General features: G+C 35.2%; 1 protein-coding gene across 1 annotated transcript; it reads right to left on the reverse strand.

Moving 5' to 3' along the window:
- Positions 1-615: 615 nt before the first annotated feature.
- LOC116772276 (myeloid zinc finger 1) lies at positions 616-27,857 on the reverse strand. The gene is made up of 3 exons (XM_032664397.2): positions 27,394-27,857; positions 7,241-8,089; positions 616-6,830 (listed from the first exon to the last, which is right to left on the reverse strand). Exons 1-3 carry the CDS (start codon positions 27,476-27,478, stop codon positions 5,923-5,925), a joined length of 1,842 nt encoding a protein of 613 aa, XP_032520288.1. The 5' UTR covers positions 27,479-27,857; the 3' UTR covers positions 616-5,922.
- Positions 27,858-27,906: the final 49 nt, after the last annotated feature.

Consider the following 27,906-nt stretch of genomic DNA (forward strand, 5'->3'; position numbering starts at 1 on the left):
GTGGTCGGGGTTGTAGAGGCGCGATCCTTAGGCCTTTGCCTGCTCCAACTACCAAGAGTCGTCAAACCTTGCATTACGCGGGTTCCTATCAGGTAATGTATCAATGCATAAAGCACTATGCACATATTGTCAAGAAACTATAGCTGTCGTAACTATTGACGTCTGACTTCGTTGTAATAATAACAGGTGATGAGCTAAAACCCAGGTTTGATAATCTCAGCTGTTTATGAATAACATAAATGGTATAAAATAATATATATTTATAAACTATATGGAAGACGAGAGTGCAATCTCCGCGCGGATCGCCCTTTCGGATCGTACCTCGCCAACCCCGGTGGATACATCTGTAGAAACCTAACAACATTGTAAAATTACCAGTCTATTGTTTAATATTACAATAAATATGTACAAGTCATAATATAACAGCACCCATTTCACTGAAACCATATATCGGCGAAGCTACGCCGCCCATTACGCTCCTTATAAAAAAAATCTGTAATATATCACTGCTTTATTGTATAAAAATGTATTGTATATTTTGTAAAATCTGTATATCTATTGTACTATCCGGTATAAGTAAACATTTGTAGTAAATAAGTATTGTAGCAAAAATAAGCTAAATAGGCGGCGCAACTTAAGTGTTGAATCTAATAAAATCTGTAAAAAAAACTCAATCCAGACTACAAGATCATATATCTAATATGTTTTACTTTTTTATAAAAAATTCAACAACTCTTATTTTATCGTGGAACTGTTTCAACAAGTCTCTATTGTGATAAAAATTAATTATTTGTTAATAATATTTGTGACAGCGGTCGGCGAGTGTGGCAGTGTAGCTCGGTGATCGCACCCGATCAAAAATAATAAGCCGTCCGTGTTGGCTACCAATTATTTGCAAACCTACTGTACAATCACAAAAAAAATAACTATTTTAACATATAATATACAATATAACTGAAATAAAAGTGTATTGCACTAAACCGCAGTCACTGCGACAATTCGAATGATTGCAAGTAACGGTTGAACCGAAAAGTATCGCAAAACAGTAGAAAGATCTAAAAAATTCATAAAACTACTTTAAAAATGGAAGACGATTAAAATAATTCGTAGCCAACTTTCAAAAAATACAATCCGTTTTACATCACTACGCGTGGTTGGTTCGATATTATTATAATATAGATAATTTAAATTACATTCGATTTAAGGGTTACCATATAATTGTGCATGTAAAAATACACACCCACATTTTGATTCTCAATGGTTGTGTGAAAATATTATGTTCGAAAAAGTAATATTTTCTCCGATACAGTTGGTACAAATTAATAAATTCTGTGGGTTTTTATTCTGTCATACTGCATGCACAATGTTTATAATTATATTATAATATAGAACTTAGAAATTGATCGATTTTTTCTTAATTTTTTTTTATTCGAATTTCATTAATACAGACAAAAAATAAAAAAGAATTTACGCCATCTTTGATATATTCTGTAATCGATCAATTTCCTTTTGACTGCATTTTGTATTTACAGGTGCAATATAGCTTTTTTATTACATTTGAATATTCTGATCTTATTGCAGCCATTATACAATATATTTTAAAAATTAAATGCTATAATATAAACAGTTTGGAAACACATTCTTATTTAATATTTGCCAAATCTTATTAATTAGGTATTCAATGCCTGAGATCACTAATAAATGCATTTTAGTACAAAGGAATCGGAACTAGCTGACTACCACAATGTATCTACCGAAAATAATATTTATCATTATAATAAGCCAAAGAGTGTTTTATTCTACATATATAATAAAAGATTCCACATCAGCATCGTGTTTTTTTTTAAATCTATTTTTCCCAAAAGCGCTGGTAGTCAACCAGTGAGACATCGCAACCAATGCGTTCCAAATCTATCAACTAAATTATTTTCGTAGCCACGCACTGGCCAAGCACTTCTATTATTGTATTAGATACAATTGACGCTCTCTCAATAATATAATAAGTATTTATGCAAAGTATATAATCCACAATGCAATCTTATTCTCTCCTTTTAATCGTTAACAACTTAAAATAGGTATAGATATATAATTGGGAGCACTCGACTATATTAAAACTGCTCGGTCTGCAGAAATATTCATAATATTAGGTTTATAAAGCGGAGTATATAAAAGTAAAGGAATTTGATTCCATTTGTTAGAGAAAAGCGCAGCGAGAATCAAAATATAATACATTCGAATCGCCATTACTGAACGGCATACCATTCAATGTTGGACGATTTATAAATAAATTTTACGTATTAAAGGCTAGGAACATGATACGAACCTAACTAAATGTCAGTGGTATCGGTTGAAGCAAACGATATGCTAATTAAAATAATCGAAAGAACTTGTATTGCCATCGAGCCGGTGACGAAAGATTATCGGACGGCAGACAAATACGAAGCGGAGTCAATGCAGTCTTTGACTGACACCAGACGCCAGCTTTAGTAGGTACTGTCCAAACGATATGGTGTTCGGGATTGTTGTGATGAAACAAGAATGTCACTGACAATAATAACTCAAGCTCTCAACAAGTAGTATCATAAGAAAAGCAAAACCGTGCTCTCTATTAAGTATTATACAAAAAATAATATATTAAAAGATACATAGAAGATGTAACAAACTAAGACGAGTAACGGTATACAATACAATATACATACACGAGTAATTGAGCAAAACGTAACGGATCAGTGAGCAATACTAACAAAACACATCGGAATATAATCATTAAGAGACACTTTCGTAAAGGATTCCTATTCTGGTTCATCGAGTGCGGTAAATAATTTCAACAATGACCAGTACTCGACTACAGCACAAACCAGAATAAGGAGGTTGAGCTGGTACACTGCCTGTGTAACTGTGATATGTACTTACAATAAACACGCTGAAAAAACATCGCTAAAACCATTAAAATCAACGTACCCTATATATTCGAGACAACGGAAAAGTCGAGAAAAATTGAACGCGTAATATTCATATCAATTTTCCACCACTCGCGACGCGTCTCTCATAACTTACAAAAACCTGTTTCTCAAGTTACTTAAGTAAGGTACTTAGCACTTTGCAATACGACACTATAATTTAAGTCTATTCCACATTTACCTTTAATAATATTGTTTGTAATAAATGTATAAAATATCATCTTTAATCTCTGTATACTTAATCACCTTTTTATATTTAAAAATTAAATCCATTTGTATTCGGTATAAAAATCTAATAAGTATAAATTTGAGGTTATTTCTCGGCTATGGCACTGTGTTGTGTTTGTATTCAAACTTACTACGGCCCAAGCGCCGCTCCCGACGGCGATAACAGAAATATTTACCTTAAATTGTATAAAAATACTTATAGCTATTATTGTAAGGCTGTTGTATTGTGGTAGGTATAATTAAAAATATATAAGTTTCAATATTAATTATCTGACCGAGACGTCAATCGGTTGTTGTATTCGTTCGGAAACTGAACTTTTACTTGACGCTGATGAAATGGAATGAAAAGTTGTCTGTAGTTTGATGATTTTCATTTCCTCGGAACATCATTTCGTCGCGGTCAGATAAGAAAATTAAAACTATTCTGAACTGATTCCTAGTCTATTGTATATGTAAACCTCGGGAGTCGGGAGCGGTACATAGGTCCTTAGGAGGATCACATTAAATGCTGTGGAAAATTCTAGTCACGGAAGATAACGGTATTCAATATTCTTCGATAATGATGTTTTTTTTTAAGATTGTAAACCTCCAAAAGTTTGATAGGAAAATTAATCAGAAACATAAGTATATCGGCTTAGTTTGGCAATTTTGAAACCAACAAATGAAGACATTAACTGTCATCTGTCAAATAACATAGTTGAACAATCAGCCTTGAAGGTGTCTGTTAGCTGTTACGATAACTTTCATTAATATTGGCGCCAAAACTGACAAACAGAATTTTTCATATAACTGTCCAATACGTTGATTTTGTGACTTCAATATATATAATTGTAAAACAAAACTGAAAACACTGTGTAGTAGTAAATAATATAAATGGTATCTGATTGTTGTGACTTCAATGCTCCCACTTGCATGCTATAACACTACTAATACGTAACATCCCTTATGCTGTAGGAAAAGAAACCATTAAAATAATATCATAAAATAAGCTATCATAAAACAGAGATGATAAAACGCCGTCTCTATTCGAATATTCTGATACTGAATGTAGTTTATAGTCGTTGAGACTCGACGAAAGTGTTCTATAACAATACGTTATCAAGTTGATATATTTTATATATCATCTCATTTAAAATTGGCTTTACATACATGTCATACATAATGAAATAAATGTGCTGTTCCGAGTAATCTGTATCTATTGTGGACGCGACAAAAATGAGGCCTCCCCCAGTACCAAAACATTCGAATAAGTTTTTACAATTCATATATAAATTTATTTCTCTAGGTTTAAGATTATTTCGCGATGAATGGTCGAATTGCTTGGTAATTCGAATGGTAATCTAAGCTAAAATTAATAAAACTTTCTCTGGCATTTTCACTTTCCTTTCCAACATCCAAAATCACTTGCCGTCTTCACACATGTTACCTGGTAAAATTCGCTAATCTCACTCATTTTATTATTTATATCATCAAATCAGTCGTACAGGCTACAGCCGAACGGCGGAGAGCGCAGTCGGTCAAAACAAATTCGAAATTTAAAATACAACACACATTACTAACTTCAATTTTTAACGAGTCGATTGAGGTTAAAACGAAATAATAGTACAATCAAAAAGATAAGTCAGAATCTCACAAAACATTCACTCGACTCCAAAAGGGATTCCTCGAACACATTTTAATAGAAAATACGTAATTTTAATGCTAAGTGAGCGAAATAGACGCCTAACCTACCTAGCTATCACAGTCCTTTCTCAGTCTGACCCTTTTCACGTCCATATAAATGCATCTCAAATTGTCATATCGTTGAAAAAACTGGTAACAACCTTATCTAGGCCTTTAATACACTGCAATTGAAATTACATTATTTGGCACCTACACGTTAGCTGATGATTGATAAACGCTATGCTATGTTAAAAGTTTCCATTTAAAATAAAATCTTGTATATTGTACTTACTAATAAAAGAAATATGTATTGATGGCAAAAGGTAACCTAAATTTTTGGTTTGTATTTTCATTTATTATGTTTTAATTTAATTTTCTCATCGTAGTCAAAATGTTAAGCAAATTTAAATTTTATTAAAAATTTTAAGTTTCGATCATCAATTCATGTTTTCATTACACTTCGTCTGCCAGATTTTATATCCTAACATTCCTAAATAAAGTTAACATAACGTCTAGATATATGTATATATAATTCATTACAAATAGGCACAACGAGGCGCCGGAAGCATTCATCGCGAAATACTGTTGTTAAGTGGTAAAAGAGCAAAATCTTAATTCTTTATATTTCAACGAAGAGTTTTAAATCTAATCTCTGGTTCGATCCGCTCGGATTTCATCAGATCTGTGTCCGTATCGACAGAAGAATCACCGACAAACCTAACTCTTACGTGGTAACTTAATATTACGGGGCAAAAAACGCTACCTATACTCGCTTTCTGAACGGTAACACAATGAATGGTGTACGTACTCGTCAACTGTACATTCGCGACGGACCATCGATATATAAATGATTATTTACAGATCGAAGCGTGTTTTACAGCGATCCGACTAACAATACACTTCGTTACTATGGGTTAGAGTCGTATACTGGTGTTCCTCCTCAGTTGTAGAGCCGCTCGGAGACGTAGAGGTCGTGATGGGCGAGGGCCGCGTGGTGCGAGTGAGGGGCGAGGGGCGCGGGCGGCGCGTGCGGGGCGTGCGGCGGCGCCGGCGGCCACCGCGGCGGCGCGGGTCACTGTGTCGTCAGACAAGCTACGCCGCCACCGACCGCCGGCTTGAACTCACCTGCGCCGCCTGTGGGGAACTGCTGGAACGGCGGCGCGTAGCACTGCGGGAAGTACAGTTCCGGCTTCACAACCGCCGAGGCCGGCGGCAGTGGCCGAGGGGTCTTCGCGTCCGCCCGCCGAGCCTTCGCCGCGTGCGGGTTCATGTGGTTGTCGATATGTTTCTTCACCTCGGGTTCGGTGGCGAAGCGGCGACGGCAGTTTGGCATCGGACAACAGAACGGCCTGTCGCCTTGGTGAGTCCGCGTGTGCTGATCTAAAATAGCCTTCTGCCTGAAATCTTTCCCGCATTGCGTACATTTGTATGGCTTTTCGCCGGTGTGGATGCGAAGATGTTGGTTGAGAATCGTTCGCTGCCTAAAGAATCGTGGGCAATACACACAGCCGTATGGTTTCTCATTTGTGTGAATGCGTAAGTGTTGAGTAAGATGTGATTGCTGCCTGAAACGTTTTCCGCATTCGGGGCATGGATAAGGCCGTGATTCAATATGGATACAGCCGTGTTGCAGCAATGTTGACTTCTGTTTGAATTCCTTTTGACAAATAGGACATCGCACATACAAAGGCATAGCACGTCCCCCTAATACATCCGGCAGTTTTCCTCCTTTTAGGTACTGCAATGAAAGGCTAGAACCGAATACGGCATGGTTGAGGCCTTTAGTATCTTTAAAATAAGCAGGATACTGTGCAGTATCTCCTGGTGAAAAGCAAGATCCTCGTTGTTCACCATTCTGACCATCTGTGTCGCCATAAGTCGATTGAACTTCTTCCTTGTTCTCATCCGGTGGAAATGGTACATCCTGAGGCCACAAAGTCGGCGTCGTCCCGTTCTTGAAGATAAGATGCGGTGAAACGTCTGGAAAAATCGAATACTATGGTCAATTACTTGCCCGATTCGTCCGCAAAAGGATGTAAATCGACGAGTGGGTTAATCGAACTGAGGAACGGTTACGGGAACGTCCGGCGATCGGTTCCGCGTCTCGCGAGCGCCCTCCGCTAAGCGGGCGACGAGGGGACCGAGAATTTGTCTGATAGGAAGGCCAATGGATGCGAGACCGAATCGAACGGGTGAAGGGCGGTGAGGATCGCTGGCGTCGCCGGCATTGACGCGAGCCGGTCGGGTCAGTGCGGGCGACGCACGCGAGGACCGGGGCGGGGCATATATGTGTGAATAGCGCTCGCCTTGGTGTGTGCGGACGTGCTGGTTCAGGATGGCCTTCTGGCGGAAATGTTTGCCGCACTCGCCGCACGTATATGGCTTCTCACCGGAATGGATGCGTAGGTGCTGATTGAGGATGGCCCGCTGGCGGAAGGAGCGCGGGCAGTACACGCACGCGTACGGTTTCTCGTTGGCGTGGATGCGTAGATGCTGCGTCAGATGGGACTGCTGCCGGAACCGCTTGCCGCACTCTGGACATCCATATGGCCTGGAATCTGTGTGGATCCGCTCGTGCTGGAGCAGGGTGGACTTCTGTTTGAAGTCTTTGCCGCAGGTCAGGCATTTGAATAGACGAAGCTCAGTATTTGGGTTGTGCTTCCGAGGTTTCGGTGGTTCAGGTTGCACGATATCTGGTAAGTGGCGCAAGTCCGCCGTTGCATATTGGTCAAGTGGACCCTCCAACGATAGGACTCCGCCGTTCTGTTTTAGGTAGTGTAAGGGAAAACCACCAGTTCCGAGCATATGGCTCGCAGGTCTCGCTTCTTTGAAATATGGCGTGTATTGCTGTTGTAAGTCAGGTTGCGTGACGAAGCATGGCGTTCGGTCTAGATGGTCTTGCGATGGTTGTTGAGGCTGAGGTTGATTTTGTAGCTGCTGCTCGACTTGCATGTGCTCTGGGGATGTTTGTTGCTGCGCTTGTTGCTGTGCTTGTTGTTGCGCTTGTTGTTGAGCAAGTTGTGCGGCCTCATCCGCGGAGGGGTCGGGGGGCGGGGGCGCAGGGGGGTATGGGGAGGGGGCCGGGGACGCGAGTTGTGGTTCCGGCTGAGGGGAAGGACCCCCAGGGCTTTGGTGTTGCATCGCCTGATAACCTCCATCCAATACCGCTCCACCCCACTGTGTTCCAGGAGGCGCGCGTTCCACGCCATCTTTATAGAGCACGTAGGGCGCTGTCGTATCTGGAACCAAAAAGAAACCATTGATTTTTGATGTTATTGAGATAACCATATATTCCCTCTTTATTCTATGAGGAAATTAAATACACAACTTTGTCATGACTTTATGGACCATTCTTTTTTTATAGAAAATATAGCAAATGGTGGTGGTAACGAAAAGAATGCTGAATTGTTTTGTGTTCGCTTATATCTAAAATTACTAAGTGTTAGACTATTTTCATGAATCAATAACTATGATTTAATGTCGGGGAATATCTCCGCCGGTGTCGTGCATCGAGGGCGATGTCGTGCCACGCGGTCTCAACACTCTATTGCTGCCAAATAAGAATTTAATAAAATGTCACATTCGGGTGAGACATTTTTGATGGTTGCATGCTTTTATGACATACTCGTCACATAATACAGTGATTTTATGAAACGTTAAAATTTTCCATTAATTTATAAGATCGCCTCGCTCATGCATGATTAATATACTGACCAACTTCATATTAAATTTAAATTAATATCACATTATCGATCGGCAGTGATTACGGATACTCTCTATTGGTATAAAACAATAAAAACTTTATACGAAACTAAATAAATAATTTTCTAATTTCACTCACTTTCTTCATTCACAAAGCTAATACGAAACGCCGGAAAATGCGATGATTTTCTTTTCTGAAGAAATGCAAACAACGAACGAAGTTCAGTCATTATCATTTACCGCATAGTTGCTATACGAGTATGAGGTTTAGATTATGATGTCAATTTGAGTCTGTGGTGAAAAGTAATTTGTCTATATTGTGACATTCACTATTTCGTACATTTATTTTAGTGAACTCTTCAATGTTTTTTATATTAAATTCAATTGAGCCAGAGCGACCGGTTTATAAATAATGTGAAAACAAAGAACACTTTGCTGGGACGCATCCTAAAAAAATAATTCCATCCATCTTGGTCGGACGTCCATCTTTAATATCGTTAATAACCTCTCGGATGGGCTAAGCGATAAAATCGTGCTACTACTCCCTTATCGCTACAATCGATTTGTCGATATCTCGATATAATATTATCGTGATTCAACTTTTTGGTATAAAATATCCAATTAGCTTGCAGCTTCTCCCCCTAGTTTTAGTGTATCATTTTTTTATTTCTACTAATATCCTAATAGCAACCAACTTTCACTGGATGGATGTATATATTCATTACTTTTATCTCAAAAGTAAAAAAAAATTCGAGTAATTTCCGTAATACATCAGAATATAATATAGAGAATAATTTATGCTTGTATATATTTTGGACAAGGACGCAACTGTTGTATTTTCTATAGAATCGATAGATGGCGCTACCAGTTGGCTACCAACCGATTTTCTTTTAAACATACTATTCGTTTATTTTTAAGTTAATTGCTAAGTTACCGTGCACAAACTAGTGAGTAAAGGTTAGTTCTTTCCATCTTTTAAGTGCTTTTTTTACAATTTGTTGCTCTAATATTTATTGTTATTAAATGTGTCGTTTGCTGGCGCGGGCGACTTTTGTTTTATTATTTGATACCCTTTGTGATTCCTTACAATAATTGTGCGCAGAAGATAGTGAGTGTAGATCTTTTTATGGAAGACAATGATTTATAACTGAATTACATCTGTTCACAATCTCCGGGATAAATAATAAGGGAGGAAGCGTCCAGGCGATTTTATTTGACAGCGACATTTTAATGACGCGGAGTAATTTTAAACCTATCCTCTCACATGTGGGGTGTCATATCGAATTAAGACTTTTTGTCTTAACCCTTTTAAATTATATCGTTCAGATCACGTCGGGAGAGCCTGGGAATATCAGCCAACCCCTTTCCATGTGGCTTGAGTTTTTATTACTTGTATAATTTCAGTAATGACATTTTACTTGTGCGGGACATATGCTGAACGGGAGTTTGGTGAGAAGAGTTTTATATTGTTAACGGAAATAAAGCTCTTATTAATGGCCCGAGTTAATTCTTTTGTTACTGGACAATAGGAGTAAAACTATCTGTAATATTTCCTCTTGATCACAATCGCTATAAAAAACGTATGACGAATGTAAGGCAGTGGTGGATCCAGTGAGATTTAAAACTGGTCCGAAACGAACCGCCCCTTCCTGCGTCTGAAGCCGTGAAGTACGGATAGCAAAACATGCGCTGCATAAGTTCATGAGTAGAAGAAAAAAAATCTATTAATGTAGAAGGTCTTACGTTATCATTGAATGAGAAAAAATATTTTTTATTATGATACTTTAGATTTTGATGACTAGTTAATATTTAGAGAAACCGGTTTGTACAATTTACTTTCTCACTTACATTGTGTTAAAATGCAGCAACAGTTGTATACAGTAAGTTTATTTAATGTAAATACAAAATGACGTCAAATTAATGGACATTACACGAATTTAGTTTATAATTATCTCGTCGCGATATTTAATCTAAAAATTGTGTCCATATTTTTTAGGCATAGGCTAAATCAGATTGAGAAAAACATCTGACTGATCTCAATGTTAAGGTTATATAAAATTAAATTTATTTCTCAGTAACACTGGTATAGAACGTAGACCACGTAATTTTGTTTTTTTACCTTCAGATTATATTTTTTTGTATATAAAGGATATGAACGATATAATAATTATTATTCTTTGATTTTCATATTAAAGTCTGTATCTGTTTTTATACGAAATATTTATTATCTGTGCACCGTATTCGGGTTCACGGATGTTTCACGAGCGGTTGAATCCGTCACCCTAAAGTCGGGGATTAAACTGAACAGAATAAATCACATCTAAAACAACTTATATTTCACACACAAACAGAAACTAAACATAATTTTTACTTGATGGAAATCTGAATAGAGTTTTTGTGGTTTGTCCTCCGTTTTTGGACAATTATTTTTGATTGCTGCCATCGAACGGTTGAAGTGATGAGAGGTATGTGGTGCTCCGCGGCATTTTTTTGGCGTCTCTAAATGTTTTATCATGTCATAGTGATTACTTTCATTATTTAAATCACACACATTTTTTTCGGACTACAACGCATTTTTTTTATTTTAAACTACATACTCCCGACGTTTCGGTTACTTTGCAGCAACCGTGATCACGGGCGGACGAGATGATGATGGTTATAAAAATAATAAAAAAACGCGAAGTAATCCGAAAAAATTTGTTTCATTTAAATGAGTACTCGCGATTTAGTATTGAAAAAATGTTGGCTGTATGATTTGAGACCGGGGCACGCAAGACGTCTTGATACTTAATGGATTCGCGAGACATAAGTCAGCGGCGACTCATAATTGTAATTTATCGAATGTTTTGAGTTCGCTTTGAGTTATTTCAGCTGCTGATTCACGTTAACTTAACTTATTTAACAATGAAAAGGATGTCTGACTCATTGAAGGTTCGTGACTTTGAAAATGGTGGCAAGTGAACTTCACTCCTCGTTACGACTTACTTCACAAATACACATTTTGGTATTGTTTACTTAACACAAACGCTTATTTTTAAAATAACACACCGGTGTATGCAGTATAGTTTTTAATTATACGTTATTTAAATTTGTTAATAATTATTAAAAAAAAAAAATGAAATGAACATTTAAAATTTGTTAAATTGAAATCATTCACAAAGTAACCGTTCATTCAAAATGAAGACATTGGCACTACATGCGTAAGTGAATTCACTGAATGAAATGAAGACGTTACATTATAAAAAGTCAACTGTCAACAGTGCATAAAAAGTGGAACGTACGGCTGGTACATTGAATACGACAATAATACATGATACAAGTTGCATTACTCGTTTAGTTTTAATTCAGTATTCATTAGTCGTTACGAGTCGAACGTGTATTGCGATTTGCGAGGAAGCGAAAGTGACATTTTGAATAACCATATATCTTTACTGCTATACATTAATCATTCCAACTTTTTTAGTACGTTTTGCAAATATCAAAAATGTATAAATAGGTTAAGAATCAGATGACATTGAATGAGAAGAAAATAATGTAACGATAATAAAAAAAATGCGTTTATTTCTATCAAAGTTTTATCGAACAAAATAAACATTAACATAATTAATTATAAAATACAAGAATGTTTAAAGATCCCTAATTTTTTATCAGCTGGACATCGGTACCGGTTGTAAGCGCGTCACCGCGTCGCGACGATTTATTTTGGTTCGGGGCAATGCACTTCGCAGCCCTAAGATCTTAGCGAATAAACGAGAGTAAACATTAAAAGAAAAACAAACGAATTAAGGCGATTAAAATTAGTTTACATGAAGCGAGACTGCGCGGCTTTGAGATGTCGTTTTGTTCCTTACGCGCCTCCTGTGATGTGGACACTCTATTTTATATATTTTTTGCCTTCAATTATTTAATTTCGCACGTTCTATGCGTGTGTTTTGTGTGTAACGGCCGGAATAAGCCCTGAAGGCCGCAGTAAACGTAATATAATGCCTCGGCTCTCTTTATTTTTTCGGTAAAATAATAAATCTCTTAAATGGTTTTGGCCGTAATTAACGACGTGTTCACACTCGCGGCGACTAAAGAATGGCGTTGGAGCCAATAAAAGTTTAATACAGAGATGTAACCGGGATGCAGTTTGTTATTCCTGAAATAAATGAATTGGACTCGCCCTAAATCGTATCGCGACATGGAAACGCAATTTAACAGATACTAATTAAATGCGATCAACAACAGAACGATTTTATACAACATTAGTGACAGGATCGACGTAGGACTATACGGAGGCGTTATATTGTGCGTGGCTTATGATTTGTAACGGCTGCGAATGTGTCACAAATCATTGAAATGGCGTTTGGTGTAATTAAAGTGAGAGCTTGCAATAACCGGCATTAAGCTGGTGCTCCGGCGACGCGTCTCCGAGCTATATCTGTCCAAGACGCCTCCCGACAAATGCTAACGTCCTCTAGGACACCAGTGATTGCTGTTCGATTTATAAACGCTTACCGCCCTAACATATTCAACTTTTTATTAGACTTAAGTTCTCCACACACTACTACAGAATCAAACCCTTTGTTATGATTCAATTGTCCAAATTCATTCAATTTTAAGATATTTATAAAGTTTTGTAAATATAAATAATCTTGATGAATAGTAGGCTCGATATTGTTGTACCAATAATTATTTAATACGTCTTTATATCACGGAATATAACTATTTGGAATATGTTGTTATCGGTTCGGCGATGTGTTCAATATGAACATAGTTTTTGTCTCCGGTTACGACTCTGAACATGTAGAGCGTGAACGAGATGCGGCTCACGTGGAACTTACTTTTGATAATACAAATTATGATCGCACTTGATTTTTTAAGTTATTTAAAAATCATCAAAAGTGACTAAAAACTATCCTAAATATTTGATATTAATTGCATGTATTTGTAAAAAAAAAAAATAGATTATATATTAAGAAGAAATGTCACTAGTACTCGTAGCATTCACTATTCATATGTGTATAAATCAGATTTATGTTTTTTTTTTAATATATTTTAATTGCTGTCAACCTACAGCGGCGTCAAGGTCTTCGATATACTGACCAATCGACCAGTTAGGACAAAGCAACATGATGACTCATAGTGTCGAGATTCTCAGAAGGATAATTCGGTTCTAAAAGTCATTTGAGCTCAACATAAATTAATAATTTATATATCCATGCATATTAGCGCATTTCTTAGAGTTTTATTTGTTGTATGTTTTCTATAACAAAAACGATTACATAGTTAATGTCGTTGCTGTTTAGTAAGTATAATCATATCAACAGTTCGCCCAAAACAAACGATAAACAACTGTCCGTTGTTCGCACTGTCTTGGGAATGTTGTCGTATAGATATGTTTTAAGTAATGTTAGTTTGTTTATAGTGTGTATATAATTAGTCGTTACGAGGTGCGAGGGGATGTCGGTATGTACTCACCGGAGAGAGATGGGTCTATTTCTGTTAATAATGACCGGCACGAAGCGGACGCTGCATCACGAGATATATCACCAGATATATCTTCGATTCTTTTGTACATATTAATGTCGAACGCATTCAAATCTGATAAGAAAGCGACTTTGAAAACCTCGTTCCGTAGAAACTTCGATTACATCATTTATTTATTTTTTATATATTTCCTATCATTCGATATTAAGATTGCATATGAGCGAAATAAAGTATTGAGACTCTTTTGTCTCAATTTAAATCTTATCACTGAACCTCAGACGGCTTTTAAAAATGTCTCAACAACTTTAAACATCTCGAGAGTATTTCATAAAAATATCTCAATAGAAACTCACTGCATCATTGTATTAGTTATCGTGGCCGTATAATAAAGCATCATTGAGGCACAAAAAAAAAAATCTACAGCCTTACTGGCGCGATGACACTTATGGTGTTTGGAATAGGGGTCATAATCCCTCGCGTATCAACATGTGGTGTCGTAGACAAGCTCTTGGTTCACAAGGGGCTCTATTTTTAACAGATTATGCACGGGACGCGCTGACGAAGCGTGCTGAAGATTCGCTGGTCACAATGCCTTGGTTTTTTTGTGCACTTGACTCGTTTGATGAGACCAGATACTAATTTAGGTTACACTAGATGCATTTACATTTTTTTTTGTTACGTGAAAGATTTCGGTGACAGAAGGTATATATGAGACTGCATTTTATACTTCGGTCAGATTTTTTTGGTGTCCTGATAAAATTGAAGTTCAATAACTTGAAATGATTTTCCATAACAATAAATACTTCTGTATCCATCCATTACAAAATATAATATAATTTTACAGTGAATAGAATAAGCAACTCGAAATATCCTAACATTTAAAGTATTGTTTCACATTCGATTATAAAGAATTCCACAGACAAACTGCATTGCAGAAGTTACTGAAACTTCGGTGGCATTGCATGTTCTGCAGGCAATAAATTAAAAAGTAAAAGTAATAAATACGGCGGGATCAACGGACGAGTTTGGCGCCTGCACGCGAACCTTCCGTGATTTTGGATACAGGACCAATTATGTGCTTTATAAGAAAGGGTGGTCTGCACGATTTACGATTTAGCTTTCTGATGTTTTGCTTTCAATTTAAAGGTGCTCATACAAATGCTCGTTTGCCTTTTAAATTAAATGGCATTTACAAATAAACTGAATTACATCATGTTTGATAGCTGTACTCTACATGCCTTCACGAAAATATGAGATTCATGTTGAAAAGGTGAAGATAAATTGTCTTTGTTATTGTTCTTATTACATGCAATACTTCCATTATTTTCTATAATTTTTATATATAAAGACAAACAAAATTATAATTTGATAGTAATGAGACAAAACAATTGAAAGTATAAATATAATAAAGGTTTTTTCAAACTTTTCTTATTATTTTTATGAAATATGTTTAATTCAATACTGATCGAGGGAAAACAACTGCTTTCTTTCATGTCGAATATTTAGTATTTTAAAAAGAAATCCCTCAAAAGAAACCGGGGTGATTTCCTTTCGTGTGAAAAGTTGTGGTGACTTAAAATGCACCTTTCCTCATTGACATAGGCATCACGAGAGATGAATGAGGTTTGTCCTGGAACAAACTATAGTGACAGACGGTTTAAGTGATTATGAACTCTACAACTATCGTAATAGAGTGTGAGATGACGGCGGTAAGATTTTGTAAGAATGTCTGGACGGGTGAATGGCCGCTGAAAGCGCGGTTCACAAGTTTGAGACACGGCACCGCTTCCTGAAGCTTTGAGTGCTAGAATTTTGTTTTATATTTTTATGGGTGGGCCTTCATTTGCAGCGGCTATAGAATAAAACGCCTTAATCATAATCACCGACACATCTAACTATGGAAAGTTTACAAAGATCAGTTTTGTACGATAATATTACTAATTTGACTTTAAACCTTTCATGTATATTGCATGTATATTCTTAGTTAAAAATAAAAGTATTTTAAAGCATTAAAGGATTCTATGCCTATTTAGAACATTCACTATAACACAGGAAGCGTTCCTCACATTCCTAAATATTCAGATGAGAGCGAAAGTTATTTGTCAACTATTTGTTCTAAATAACTAACGAGGGTCAAGTTGCTGGCCAGAGACTTTAGTTGGCCAAAACATCCGCTTTACCTCACTGTATTTTGAAATTCAAGACTAATCGGGCATTCCTTTAATCACTTATGTAGTTTTTTCCTTTGTGCTTTAATGCATAACTGCAAAAGATTAAAAAAAACCCTAATTCTATTTCAAATATAGAACGTATGTACGATCAATGCCAATCCCATTGCAACCGCCATAAAAGAACAATCCAAAAATCTCGTCCCGTTGAAAGCCTACCTTCATAGACCACAAAAAGTTCATACGATGCACCCCTCGTATTGGATAAATTGTGTCTCGATCCATATTTCGTTTACAAATTAAACACCCTGTACATAACCGGCCCCGCACCCTGTACATATGTGAACATGATTTATATACGACGTATACATTTGGTATAATTGAAAAATGGCGGAGTGAGTTAATGGTTCAGCATCGGACAAAGCAAATAGCGTTTTACGTCAGTTACGGCCTGTTATGAATATGGATGTTGCCAGTTCCACTTCAATAAATTTGTCCCATTTGGTTATCATGATTTGCTTTTAAATATCGCGAGAGGTACTTTACTGTTAATCAAATGATTATTATATTTTCCTGTTGACATCCGTCCGAATGTTTAGTGGTTTAGATGTTTATATACGTAAGACAATAAGTTTTATACAAGTTTTAAACAATACTACTTTACTGCATAAGGCTTTATTTGGATGAACTTTCTGATTTAACTTTTAATTTTTTTTATTAAAATTTTATCTTCAATTAACCCAGGTTTATCAAGTTTCTGCGGGTAGAGTTACTAATTTTTAAAAGCGCTATTAGCATTTCTTCGAAGCGGTGAACTATTTTTTAATTTACTGTAAAGCTTAGAGGATGACGTTTTCCGTCAAGCTGTCAAATCTGACAGTTGGCTTTCATTTAATACGAGTGTTGAACTGTCAAGAGATTCGAGGAATTTAGAACGTTCAAGAATTAAGAATATTCAGCATTTACTTACACATAAAATTTTGGGGGTTAACAAAAGTTAGTTTCAAGCAGCATAAAATGTATAGAATATTATTGATACAAATTATATCGTGAGAATAATAAGGGAATCTGTAAATGAATGATGAAAACAAGATATATTTAATATGATCGAACAGGATTCAGTTCGTCTAGATGGCCAGTAGCGCACGTTAATTCCATCGATCATTACTTCGTGCAATCCGCCAATCGAAAAATAAAAACACTGCCAGCCCCACCTGCATCCACCTCGCGAACCTCCCCCCCCCCTCCTCACCACCACCACCAGTCTGTAGGGGAGATGTGATTTTTTCGAGCGTCACCCCCGATCGGTACTGTATAATAATGATCGCTTCATATTATGTATCAGTGTATGTACAATAGCATTTTTAATTAAGTTTTCGTATGTGAGTGAATTTAAAAGCTCCTCGTATTATGTTTTTTTAATATTGGAATGGTGATTATATGGAATGTTATTTGAAAAATGTGTTGTATGATTCTTTTTATTCCGATTCATATAACGTTATAACAATGATCTTAACAAAAACATTATCAGAGTGTATGTTTTTATTGTTAAGGCGAATATTTTACTTCTCCGTCTTAACAGTGCTACGACATTCCGTGTAGCGGAATTCTACAAACCGCTACGTATTACTATAGTTCACACTAATACTCCTAAATAATAATGTAGAGAGACATAAAATAATTAATATACTGAAGTATTGGTTGACGTAAAAAATTGATATACCGTCAAATATTTCAGAAGCCATATCTTTTTTCGGTCGTGTTTTGTGTATAAACAAACAGTTGTTTCATATATATGTGTTTGCATGGCAGTGTGTGTGGGTGTGTGTGTGTGTGTGCAGAGCCGAGCTCGAGCTAAGCCTCATCGCGTGCAGAGCGCCATGCAAAAATGTGCATACACACCACTATCTATGACCCCCCACCCCTCTCCCGATTCATGAACAAATAGATCTTTTGCCGGCGCTCTTGTTTTATGTACGGGTCAATCTATGTTGGTCGAGGGATAACGCCGATCCCCCTTTATGTGTCATGTAGTTTTAAATTACGAATTATCTGCATGATTCTATAAAGTGACACTGATGGAATTTAAATTTTGAAATTTATTTATTATTATTCATGTTGGAATTTTAAATGTTAAAGTTGTATTTTATATAAAAAAGGAATATATGCGACGTTTGTTCCGTACATGGGACTACTCCTAAGGGCATTCATACAGGAACAGATATTTTAGATTTTCCAATCCCCGGACATTTTACTATGTTCTGAAAGTCAATTAAGAAACGTATTTTTAAGCTCCGTTTTCAATTTTAAAACCGTCCTTTCAAAGCGCCTTTTACTCAGCAAAGTATAGAATTTAACGAAGCCGTAATTATAATGCTTAAAGGAAATTTCTTTTTACAGTGGTTTAATGAATTGCCGGTTTTCCTCGAGACATTCCCCGAACGGATGATGAACGTATAACGCATTCGATAATTGACAACAAAAACTCAAAAACAAAAGTTAACACTGCGTTCGAAAAGTTCGATAGCTGGCGGGAAAGTTTAGTACACACAGGAAAGAAAAAAAGGAACTGAGGCAAGAGAAACTGTGTTAGGAGGTAAGAAAGAAGGCCACGGACGCGATCGAAATAAAACGATACTGCGTAAGGTCGGCGAAACTGAACTTTTTATGGACAGGTCTTTTTTCTACACGTTCAGGAACACGACGTAAAGAAAATGTTACTTGCACGGTTTAAAACGTACAATTTATATTAATATTTCATTATATTCTATTTATTTGTGTATAGACTTATTGAACTAACTCTTATGACTGTTGCGAGATTCTATATTCTATATAACATATATACATATAATTGTAAAATGCATTGAACTAATGATATTATTATTTAACTTATAATCCAATATGAATCATTTATAGCTTCAAGTAGTAATTCTATTTATGTAGTGTAGTAGTACTCATAGAATGGTAGTATCCTCACTTATCACTCAACAGAATGTCAACAACTTGTAGTTTTTTTCCGGCACTCGCTTACTTACTCCTTAACCAGTCAGCTATATATATGTATTAGTTTTGTTTCTTCACAGACATTTTAATTTAACGATACAAATTTAATTTCATATTAAATTTTATACTATTCTGTCACATTTTATTTATAAATCTACTTAACCACATTATTAAAATTCATTACTAACGAATGATTTCTACTTTGTGGAAATTTAAATTAAGTTCAGAGATCAATGTTTAAAAACTATAATCGTAATATCATTATGGCAACATTGGCTGTGCGCATAATGAACGACAATCGGCTAGTGAAAGTTGAATCCCATCTTGTAGACGTTTTTGTCATATTATTGAACTTTTGACTGTGATGATTTGTTATGTAAATTTGATGCTAATATTTTGTTCCAAGTATTAATGAAGAAAAGTTTAAAAGTTTTTTGTTAACGTACATACATATTGCAATGCGTTTTAACTGAGCTTCAAGTGAACCAAATATATTGTATTAGTATTGTGTTTGTATCTTCGTAGATATCATTTCGATTTTCTATGAATAGCCCATTAAATTATGAAATGCCTTAATTATTTAAATGCTTGTGTGAGACGTAAATGAATGTTCTATTATCATGCGAAGTAATCACGGCCCACGTTCGTATATTCCTTGACTTTTAATACCTATATTGACTTATGATCCAGAGTTAAAACAACCATTACCGCACACAACTGCACCTACCCCGCCCGGTTCGTTTTTATATTTTTGCACATTCAAAAAAGTATGAAAGACAAAGATGGAATGATGATGAGATCGAGGCTCCCATAGCGGACAATGGGGTGCAAGCGGGACGATACCACTCCTGACACTGCCGACGCTAAATAAAAATAAAGCCTTTCTTTTTTCGATGTGATGCTTTTTTACGTTAGTCTGCGTTCGCAATTAGTGATGTGCGGTTGTATTGAGCATTGGATGTATGCAAATAAACTGTATAGATATGGTCGAGAGCTTTTGTCTCTCGTTTGTCGAGGAAGCGGAGCCCAAGGTCGACACTGGTCTGTCCCAAACAACAGTCGATATAATTTATAGATACGTCTCAATGTCCTTTCCTTAGCAAGCAATCCTTTTAGCGGACGAATTCTGCCGATCTCTCGATGCGAATTCGGATAAAAGGCCTTAAAATGTTTTAAACTGTTTCATTTCGTAGATTGGAGTATGGCCATGCTTTATACATAATGAGGGCATTGTTTTCGCCTTTGCCGGGACGCTTAAAATAAAAACGCGACAACTTTCGGACAACTTTTATACTATTTCATGATTACTATAAAATAATATCTTAAATAAGAAGGTCTTATAAATCCATCCATTATAAAACTCATTACTTTGATGGATATCGCCATCTAGAGACGTAGACTTCCATCAAAACCAACACATCCCAGATCCTAAACCCTGGATGCATCCTAATCAAAGGTATGTTAGAAAGAGCGCAACAAATTACAATGGCCCAAGAAAAAAAACGCCTGACATCCCGATGCAGCGCGCGCGTGTGTGCACACACAAACACACACACAAAGCCCGTGTCGGTGCATGCTTTACGCGGAAAAAACGGCTGCGTTATTGATTTTTCTGTACAGCGTTGTGGGGGTGAGGGGGGTGAGGGGTGAGGGGGTTCCCGCCCGGGGCCTGAAAAACTGTCTGTTGAAAAAACCGAGACGAAAAAGCACCCCTCCCATTTTAATTGGTAACGTAGTGTCAATAGGGCTAATCCTGGGGCCGTAATAGCCTGCTTTTGTCTACCGAATGCATTTTTCAGTTGCCAGGCGACGGATCTGAACCGCGGTTTAGTTCTTTTGGGCCTTTTTAATGAGGAATTGTAATACCCCGCCGTTCATTGTTTCGTTTTCGGTTTTAGCGAAATATACTGAGATTAATTAATAATAATTTGCCATTATTATTTTTCTTCCTTTTTTAAATCCTTATTAAAGTTTTAAATTGTTTTGGTGCAGTACTCAATCAAGCTTTTTCGGAAATCAAAATTGTGATCCACTCACAAATTTAGCAAAATGCATGTTTTCAATTACATTAAAATGCTGTTCGGACACAAAGAGGAAACTCTCTGAAGCAAAAAATGTTGAATATAACCAAAAATGTCATTAAAAAGTAAAAACCCCGGCTCGTAAACCAATAAGCAAAACCCTGACCTCTGTAATGGCTCAAGTGGCTCAATTGACTCCGGACGTGACGTCACGCATTTCCGCCTCTAATTACGCACACTCTTGCAAAATTGCGAATTATTGCCATGGGGAACAAAGGGACCATTGAAACAAATACAAATAGACACTTTCACATGAGAATTGAATGTTGTCTACTTTTATTCGCCCAAATGATTTCGCCCATCAATTAAATCCTTCCTTCAGTCCAGCGAGTTCGCTCTCGAACAACGACAACGCTTTGCCCCCGGTTTTTCATGTAATACCCATGTTTGATTTCAATACAGAATCTATCGATGCGAATTACAACTTTTACAGACATTTATGTTTTATAATATTATACATTGACACCTCGCACAGAACCGCCCGTAACATTGAAGGGACATTTCTGAAATTTCAGAAAAAACATCTCATTAATATTTGTATGCAGCAGTTCGTGTTGCATAGTGTTGTAAATAACGCAGAGTTCGTTGGATTGGCATTGACCGCTTACGCAACTACTTGACATCAATAAATATACGAACAGACGGACGGTCCAACGACATTAATATACATACGAGACTGACTTTAACTTTACTCTGATGTGAAGTGAAATAATTAAAAAATAATATATTAAATATCTTAATATTCTTATCCTAAATTATAAATTTTCTCAGTTTAATATTACATCGTTAAAAAACTGTAATTTTCAGTTATGAAAATTAATCGACAAATGGAAAATTTATAACTGTCGATATTAAGGGTTAAACTATATAATAGAACAGTATAAAAAGTATAACAAACAATACAGGTAATTTAAATATATGAATGAATTTTTTAACGATCGTTTGTTTTAAATGCCAGCAAACATATCTTCCGTAAAGCTGTGCGTATCAAACTTAAGTTGTAAGGACTATCGCTTTATAGTTCGATGTAACCGTCCGTGGTTACACTTACAGCGATAAATAGGAACTGTACTTAGTTGAACTGATTATTATATGCATTGTCTTGTTAGGATGCCATCGGAAACTATAGAAATAAATAAAAGTAATAAACTAAAATTGTATACTTTTAATAGAGAGTTTGTAATGTCACGATTTATTTGTAAATATATTTGACCTGTTTTATATCAAATTAACTAACTTCTCGATGTATAAAAGTCAAATCGCCACCAGTGGGACCACCGGTGGTCGCGTGTCTACGAGTCTTCGACCACAGAACATACAACAAATCATAAGCCGTTGTAATATGATTCAAAGTCCAACGAACACGTCATAGACAAACATAGTAACTCCGTTATGACTTATTTATGCCTTTTTACAACATTATTTATGCGCTGACGTGTTTGATGTGGTGCTTACAAATTGGTTGGAACAGAATTAATATTATATTTAGTCAGTGTACTATACGAGTAGATGTCGTTTAGAAGGTACATTACATTGCATGCGACATAAAAATTAAGTTATTTATCAAACGTATAGTTTTTATATGATTTACTTTGTGTGAGACAGCTATATGCAAGGAGATAATAAATATTTTAAATGAAGATTAACGAGCAGTGTTCTAATTCAATAACATCACCGCGGGTCAGTAGTTCCAAAGTTGGTTAATTCGCAACACTAACATTATGACAACTAACCAAATAGAGGGGCCGTATCTATGGGGGTTGTCTAGTCAGGGGTTACTATTTTGGGGTTAACTATTTGTCTATATCATGTCCGACTAATCACAAAACATATGTAGGGATGATGCCCATTCACGGTTTAATGCGCATCACACGTGTCCAATTGGCTTTTTCTGGTCTATTAAATATATGAAAACGATGCAAATGAAAGAAAAAATATTATATTTCATAAAAAGTTAGTTACTATCTAAATGACTGTAATTCATTTATAATGAAGATGTATTAGTTCTTTAAATTTTTTATTTGAAATGAAAAAACTTAATTAACATTTAAATAAAATGCACGAAAACCTTTTGTTTTTTAGTTTCTATGTCAGAGTTCAAGTGATAGTATCTTGTGAGCTGTGTTGAGGTTTGTTGGAATGAACAATGGCACCCCTATTATAACGTGGGGTGCACATTTGTGCACTTTCTCAAGGTTAGGAAGTTCAAGGTCGCGTTCAAGGGATACAGGTGCTGGGAGTGGATCGACTTTCACTCTCCAGCTATGTTTACTTCATCAGCTACATTACTAGCACGTTACCCGTCACGCTCGGTTATAGTAATAACAATCCAATAAAATTTTACCGGACGTTTAATCTCTAACTCGGTAAACTAGTCATGTTTACAAACTGGGAAAAGTGTGACTTAGCACGTGATCGATAACGTTCCTGTTATTTTCGTTCTCAATGGACGTACATTTTCTTATAAGTGCCTTATTGTTGTTATAATTGTTTATAGAATTTTATGATGGACACGCCTTAAGGCTGTCTGCGAAGTAAGTTGTTATGGAGTCGTTTTTCGTTCTCTGAACTGTTCTTAAAATTTTTAATATCTTGAATAGAAATAATTACTATATTTTTATAAAGTGGCTTGTATACTGTTATTATCACATGTTAAACTTATCAAAATGACTTGAACTTCATGGTTTTATGTACGTCTTTAGAATTTTGAAGTCTTTCAAAACAGGGTAATAAATTTTGCAAAACAAAAGGCAATAAAAAAGGCTAGTGAAATGAGGTTTTTCTATAACTGATAATGGTTCCTCGCTGAAGTTTGTTAAAACGATTGTTTTCAGTTTGTGTGTACGTGGTCTAAACGATCACTTTAAATCTCAAAGCAAATAAGTATCTCGCATTTAACTAATCTCATGGCGAACGGTTGTATGATGATTATTAACTTGTATAATTTACGGTAATTTATTGAGATAACTTTGTATAATTAATAGATGTCAATACATCATATGATACATATAAAATCTTCATAGCAATATATAATGATGTTAAAAATAAGATTTTATTGCGACAGATAAGATTTTAAGTGGCCAAGTGTCCGTCTAAATAAAATAGGATGTGATGTTTTTTTTGTTAATATCCATAACAACCTTTAAATGACTTTCGATAAAGGTTAAACATAGTGAGCAAATATAGGAACAGGTTTCTGCAATAAATGCATTACACGTCTACAATAAAACGATTTAAAACTGCACTATTATAATGTTTTTAGATGATACATTAAAATTATATTTCAAGTACATTTATTTGACTGAAATTGTTTATAAATCTATTAACTTCAACGAGTTCTCACGGCTATTCGGAAGGGTAGAGATGAGTAGAGATAGGTAGAGATATGTTTTTTTATATGAATTTTGGTTTGTGAACCCAGATTAGAGGCGTCGACGTTGTGAGCATGTAGTAATGGGCCCGCAAGTATAAGTGCTAACGCCGATTATTAACGTACCGTGAAGCAGAACATCCACAATTTGTCTGACCACATGCTTCTGCAACTGTACTTGATCTATTAGAGGCCACTGATCCGTTATTATTGTATTATATAAAACCACGTGGATTTATTAGGGATTATGAATGCATTTTAAGGTCAATAAATAAAATTTGTTTAAATGTTTGTTATATTAAAAGAGTGGTTTTTACCTATTCACATTTTGTACCAGTTTACGATATATAAGTACCTATGTTTTTTTTTATTTTTTGTCTATCTGTTTGTTACGATTTATCTCTGAAACGCTTATTTTAGCACATAGCTGATGTAGGGAGTACATTTATGTAATTTTTTTTTACGTTTATTTATATAACTAATTAAAAAAAAACTATTCCGTACAGACGAATTTCCGAGCACAGATAGTTGTAATTAAATACAATAAGTCTTAAATAATTTTTTTTTCAAGTGAGTTCTATATATTACAACTTTCATTGAGTTTAAACTACAAATGTATAGTTAGAGCAAACTTTTTGATAAGTAAGTCAAAGTAAGTGTAAGCTGAGTATAATCGTGAACAAAAGTGGTCACATTATCTATCCGACCTTGACCTTAGTGCATCGCATTAGCATATAGACGCAGCCGGCGGCGGACTGGTTGCGACGGTACGCAACTTGTTGTGCGGAGTTTGGATTCTGTTCGTTATACACAAAAGATATATCTTTACATATCTTTATATATCTTTTACTTAAGCATTAACCACGTCTTATTTATTATCTTTGAATATATCTCATTAGTAAAAATTTTGAGCAATATTTAAATTTATATCTTAAGTATAATTCCTTTGGTTCGTATGTCAAAATCGTTAATTTTTTTTTTAATTTTATGATCACTTAAAAATGTTCATAATAAATATAAAAAAAAACTGCAAATTTAATTATTAAGTTATTGACATATTGCTAACGGGTGAGCGATATTATTGACAGCTTACTTTATTTGCTAAATTACTTAAATGTCAACCCCTGAACAGGCGCTGTGTTTGAAAAATATATATATAGGTGAAGTATTTTATATGTATTTTTACTTTAAAAACAGTTTTAACAATTTCATATTATAGAAAATGATAGCTGCATAATATTGTGTTAACTTTGACCTATATCTTTTCACTAATATTTTTATTCTTCTGACCCTATATTGGAAATTTTTTTTTTAATTTTATCACGATGTTAACTGATGTTAACTGATAGATTTTCGCGACTATTCATTTAAATGAAACTAATATTTTCGGATTACTATGCGTTATGTTTTTTTTTTAACTACATATTCCCGACGTTTCGGTTACTTTGCAGCAGCCGTGATCACGGACAGACGAGATGACGTCCCGTTATAATGTAAAATTTCATAAATAAAATAATACTTTTAATATTTTATGCTCGGCTCTCATATGTTTTCTCGTTATTCATTTGGATTTGTGCTTAATAACATTGAGAGAATGTAAAGTTTAGGGAAAATCCTTATATACGTTTTATTCTATATAAAATATGAAGTAAAAAATTTACTAATGAATTATGTTACAATAAATATTAAGATATTAGTGTGATGATAAATATGATGAAAGCCTATAAGTCATTTATTATTAGAAAAAATATTTTAAATCAGTAACTTCATAGCGTTTAAAAGTAAATCTGGTAATGTTTAAAATATATTGAATATAAATAAAATTTTTACAGGTCTCTACGATACTATAGAAATATGAATTCCTTGCATTTGTTATATAATTTGAATGTTTTCCTTAAAGTTTTATATGTCAGCTACATTAATATAACATACAGCATCAATAAAAGTTTTCAACTATTAGACGTATAGTCTTTAAACGTCACATTTACTTTATAAGTATACAATTTCTGTAATTTTAATTCGGATGACATTAATAAGTAGGTCGTAAGTTCAAAGTATTAGTGTTTTTGTAATCGCCTCATAGTATTTCATTGCTTTTCCGGATTTCCTACGTGTCATTACTTATTTATTTCTGTTGAAATTGTCGGAAAACTTTTCTGACAATGTAAAATTATTCTAGATTTTGGAATTTTGTTGTGTTCGTAGAACGTCGTTTAGAGTTTGTGTATGTTTGTCGATCAACAGTTTATTACGAAGCACATATCAGCTATTTTCGGGTCATAAATCATCGGAATTGCTCTACATGATAAAGTTTAAACATGCAAGCGAAACCGCGGGTAAAATTTAGCTTTGGTTTTAATAATTTGTTTATACAAATTGACTATAGGAACAATAATTAGTTCTCTTTGACGTTTCTTAAATAATTAACAATATTTTTGTAAATATTACAATAATTTAACTTAAAAAAACCTACTCTTCACAAGTCGATACATCCAGATTTAGGTATATAAAAGTTACAGAATAATTTAAATCAAAAATACAATCGCTGCAATAAAACATTATATTCATAATATTAAATAAACAATTAAAGAAATATTGAAAATTATAAATAAATAAAGATAAATAATAACGCAACGAAATTGTGTCTGAGTTTCAAAGCGAATGAATAATGAAATAATCATCAAAAAAAAATGTGAAAAGTTACAGAATGTGTGATGCAAGTAAATGGCGCCAAAATGTATTCTCACCCGTGTGACAGTAGTCTTCCAAGTAGTGCCTCGCAGCTCGTTGTACTATGGAGTAATATAAGCTCACCGAAGATGCCAACGCCATTCTTCCGATGGTCTGTCTAACGAGTGTCAGTTATGTTACAGAAACATTTGTAAATAAAAACAACTAAAACATACGAACTGAAAACGTCCCAACTGCATTAGTTTGTGATAAATTATAATAATGAAACGAACAACCGATACAGATAAACTTTTAGTTGCGGCTAGTTTGACAAAATTTTTCCGAAAAAATCATTTTTGGTCGACAAAACGTGTTCACGATGTTCCATATTTATTTTCATTAATAATTTTATTATTTATTTTAAATGTTATTTTCGTCCGAAATCACAATTTGGTGCACATGACGCGCGATGTACCGCGGATATGTCTACGCGAAATGAAACACGTGTAACAAATGTAATAAAATAAATAACGTTGGAGCGTGCGGCGCGCGCCGCGGTGTCAGCGAGACTGGGGATTGTACGGGTTTTT

The sequence above is a fragment of the Danaus plexippus genome, chromosome 12 (assembly GCF_018135715.1).
Source record: "Danaus plexippus chromosome 12, MEX_DaPlex, whole genome shotgun sequence".
Classification (NCBI taxonomy): Eukaryota; Metazoa; Arthropoda; class Insecta; order Lepidoptera; family Nymphalidae; genus Danaus; species Danaus plexippus.

Excerpts from the sequence above, each read along its gene's own strand:
- LOC116772276 (XM_032664397.2), bottom strand. The coding sequence starts at position 27,478 with ATGGCGTTGGCATCTTCGGTGAGCTTATATTACTCCATAGTACAACGA. Across the intron at positions 8,090-27,393 it reads GGAAGACTACTGTCACACGG|ATACGACAGCGCCCTACGTG; the intron begins GTGAGAATACAT and ends TTTTGGTTCCAG. Across the intron at positions 6,831-7,240 it reads GCACCTACGCATCCATTCCG|ACGTTTCACCGCATCTTATC; the intron begins GTGAGAAGCCAT and ends CGATTTTTCCAG.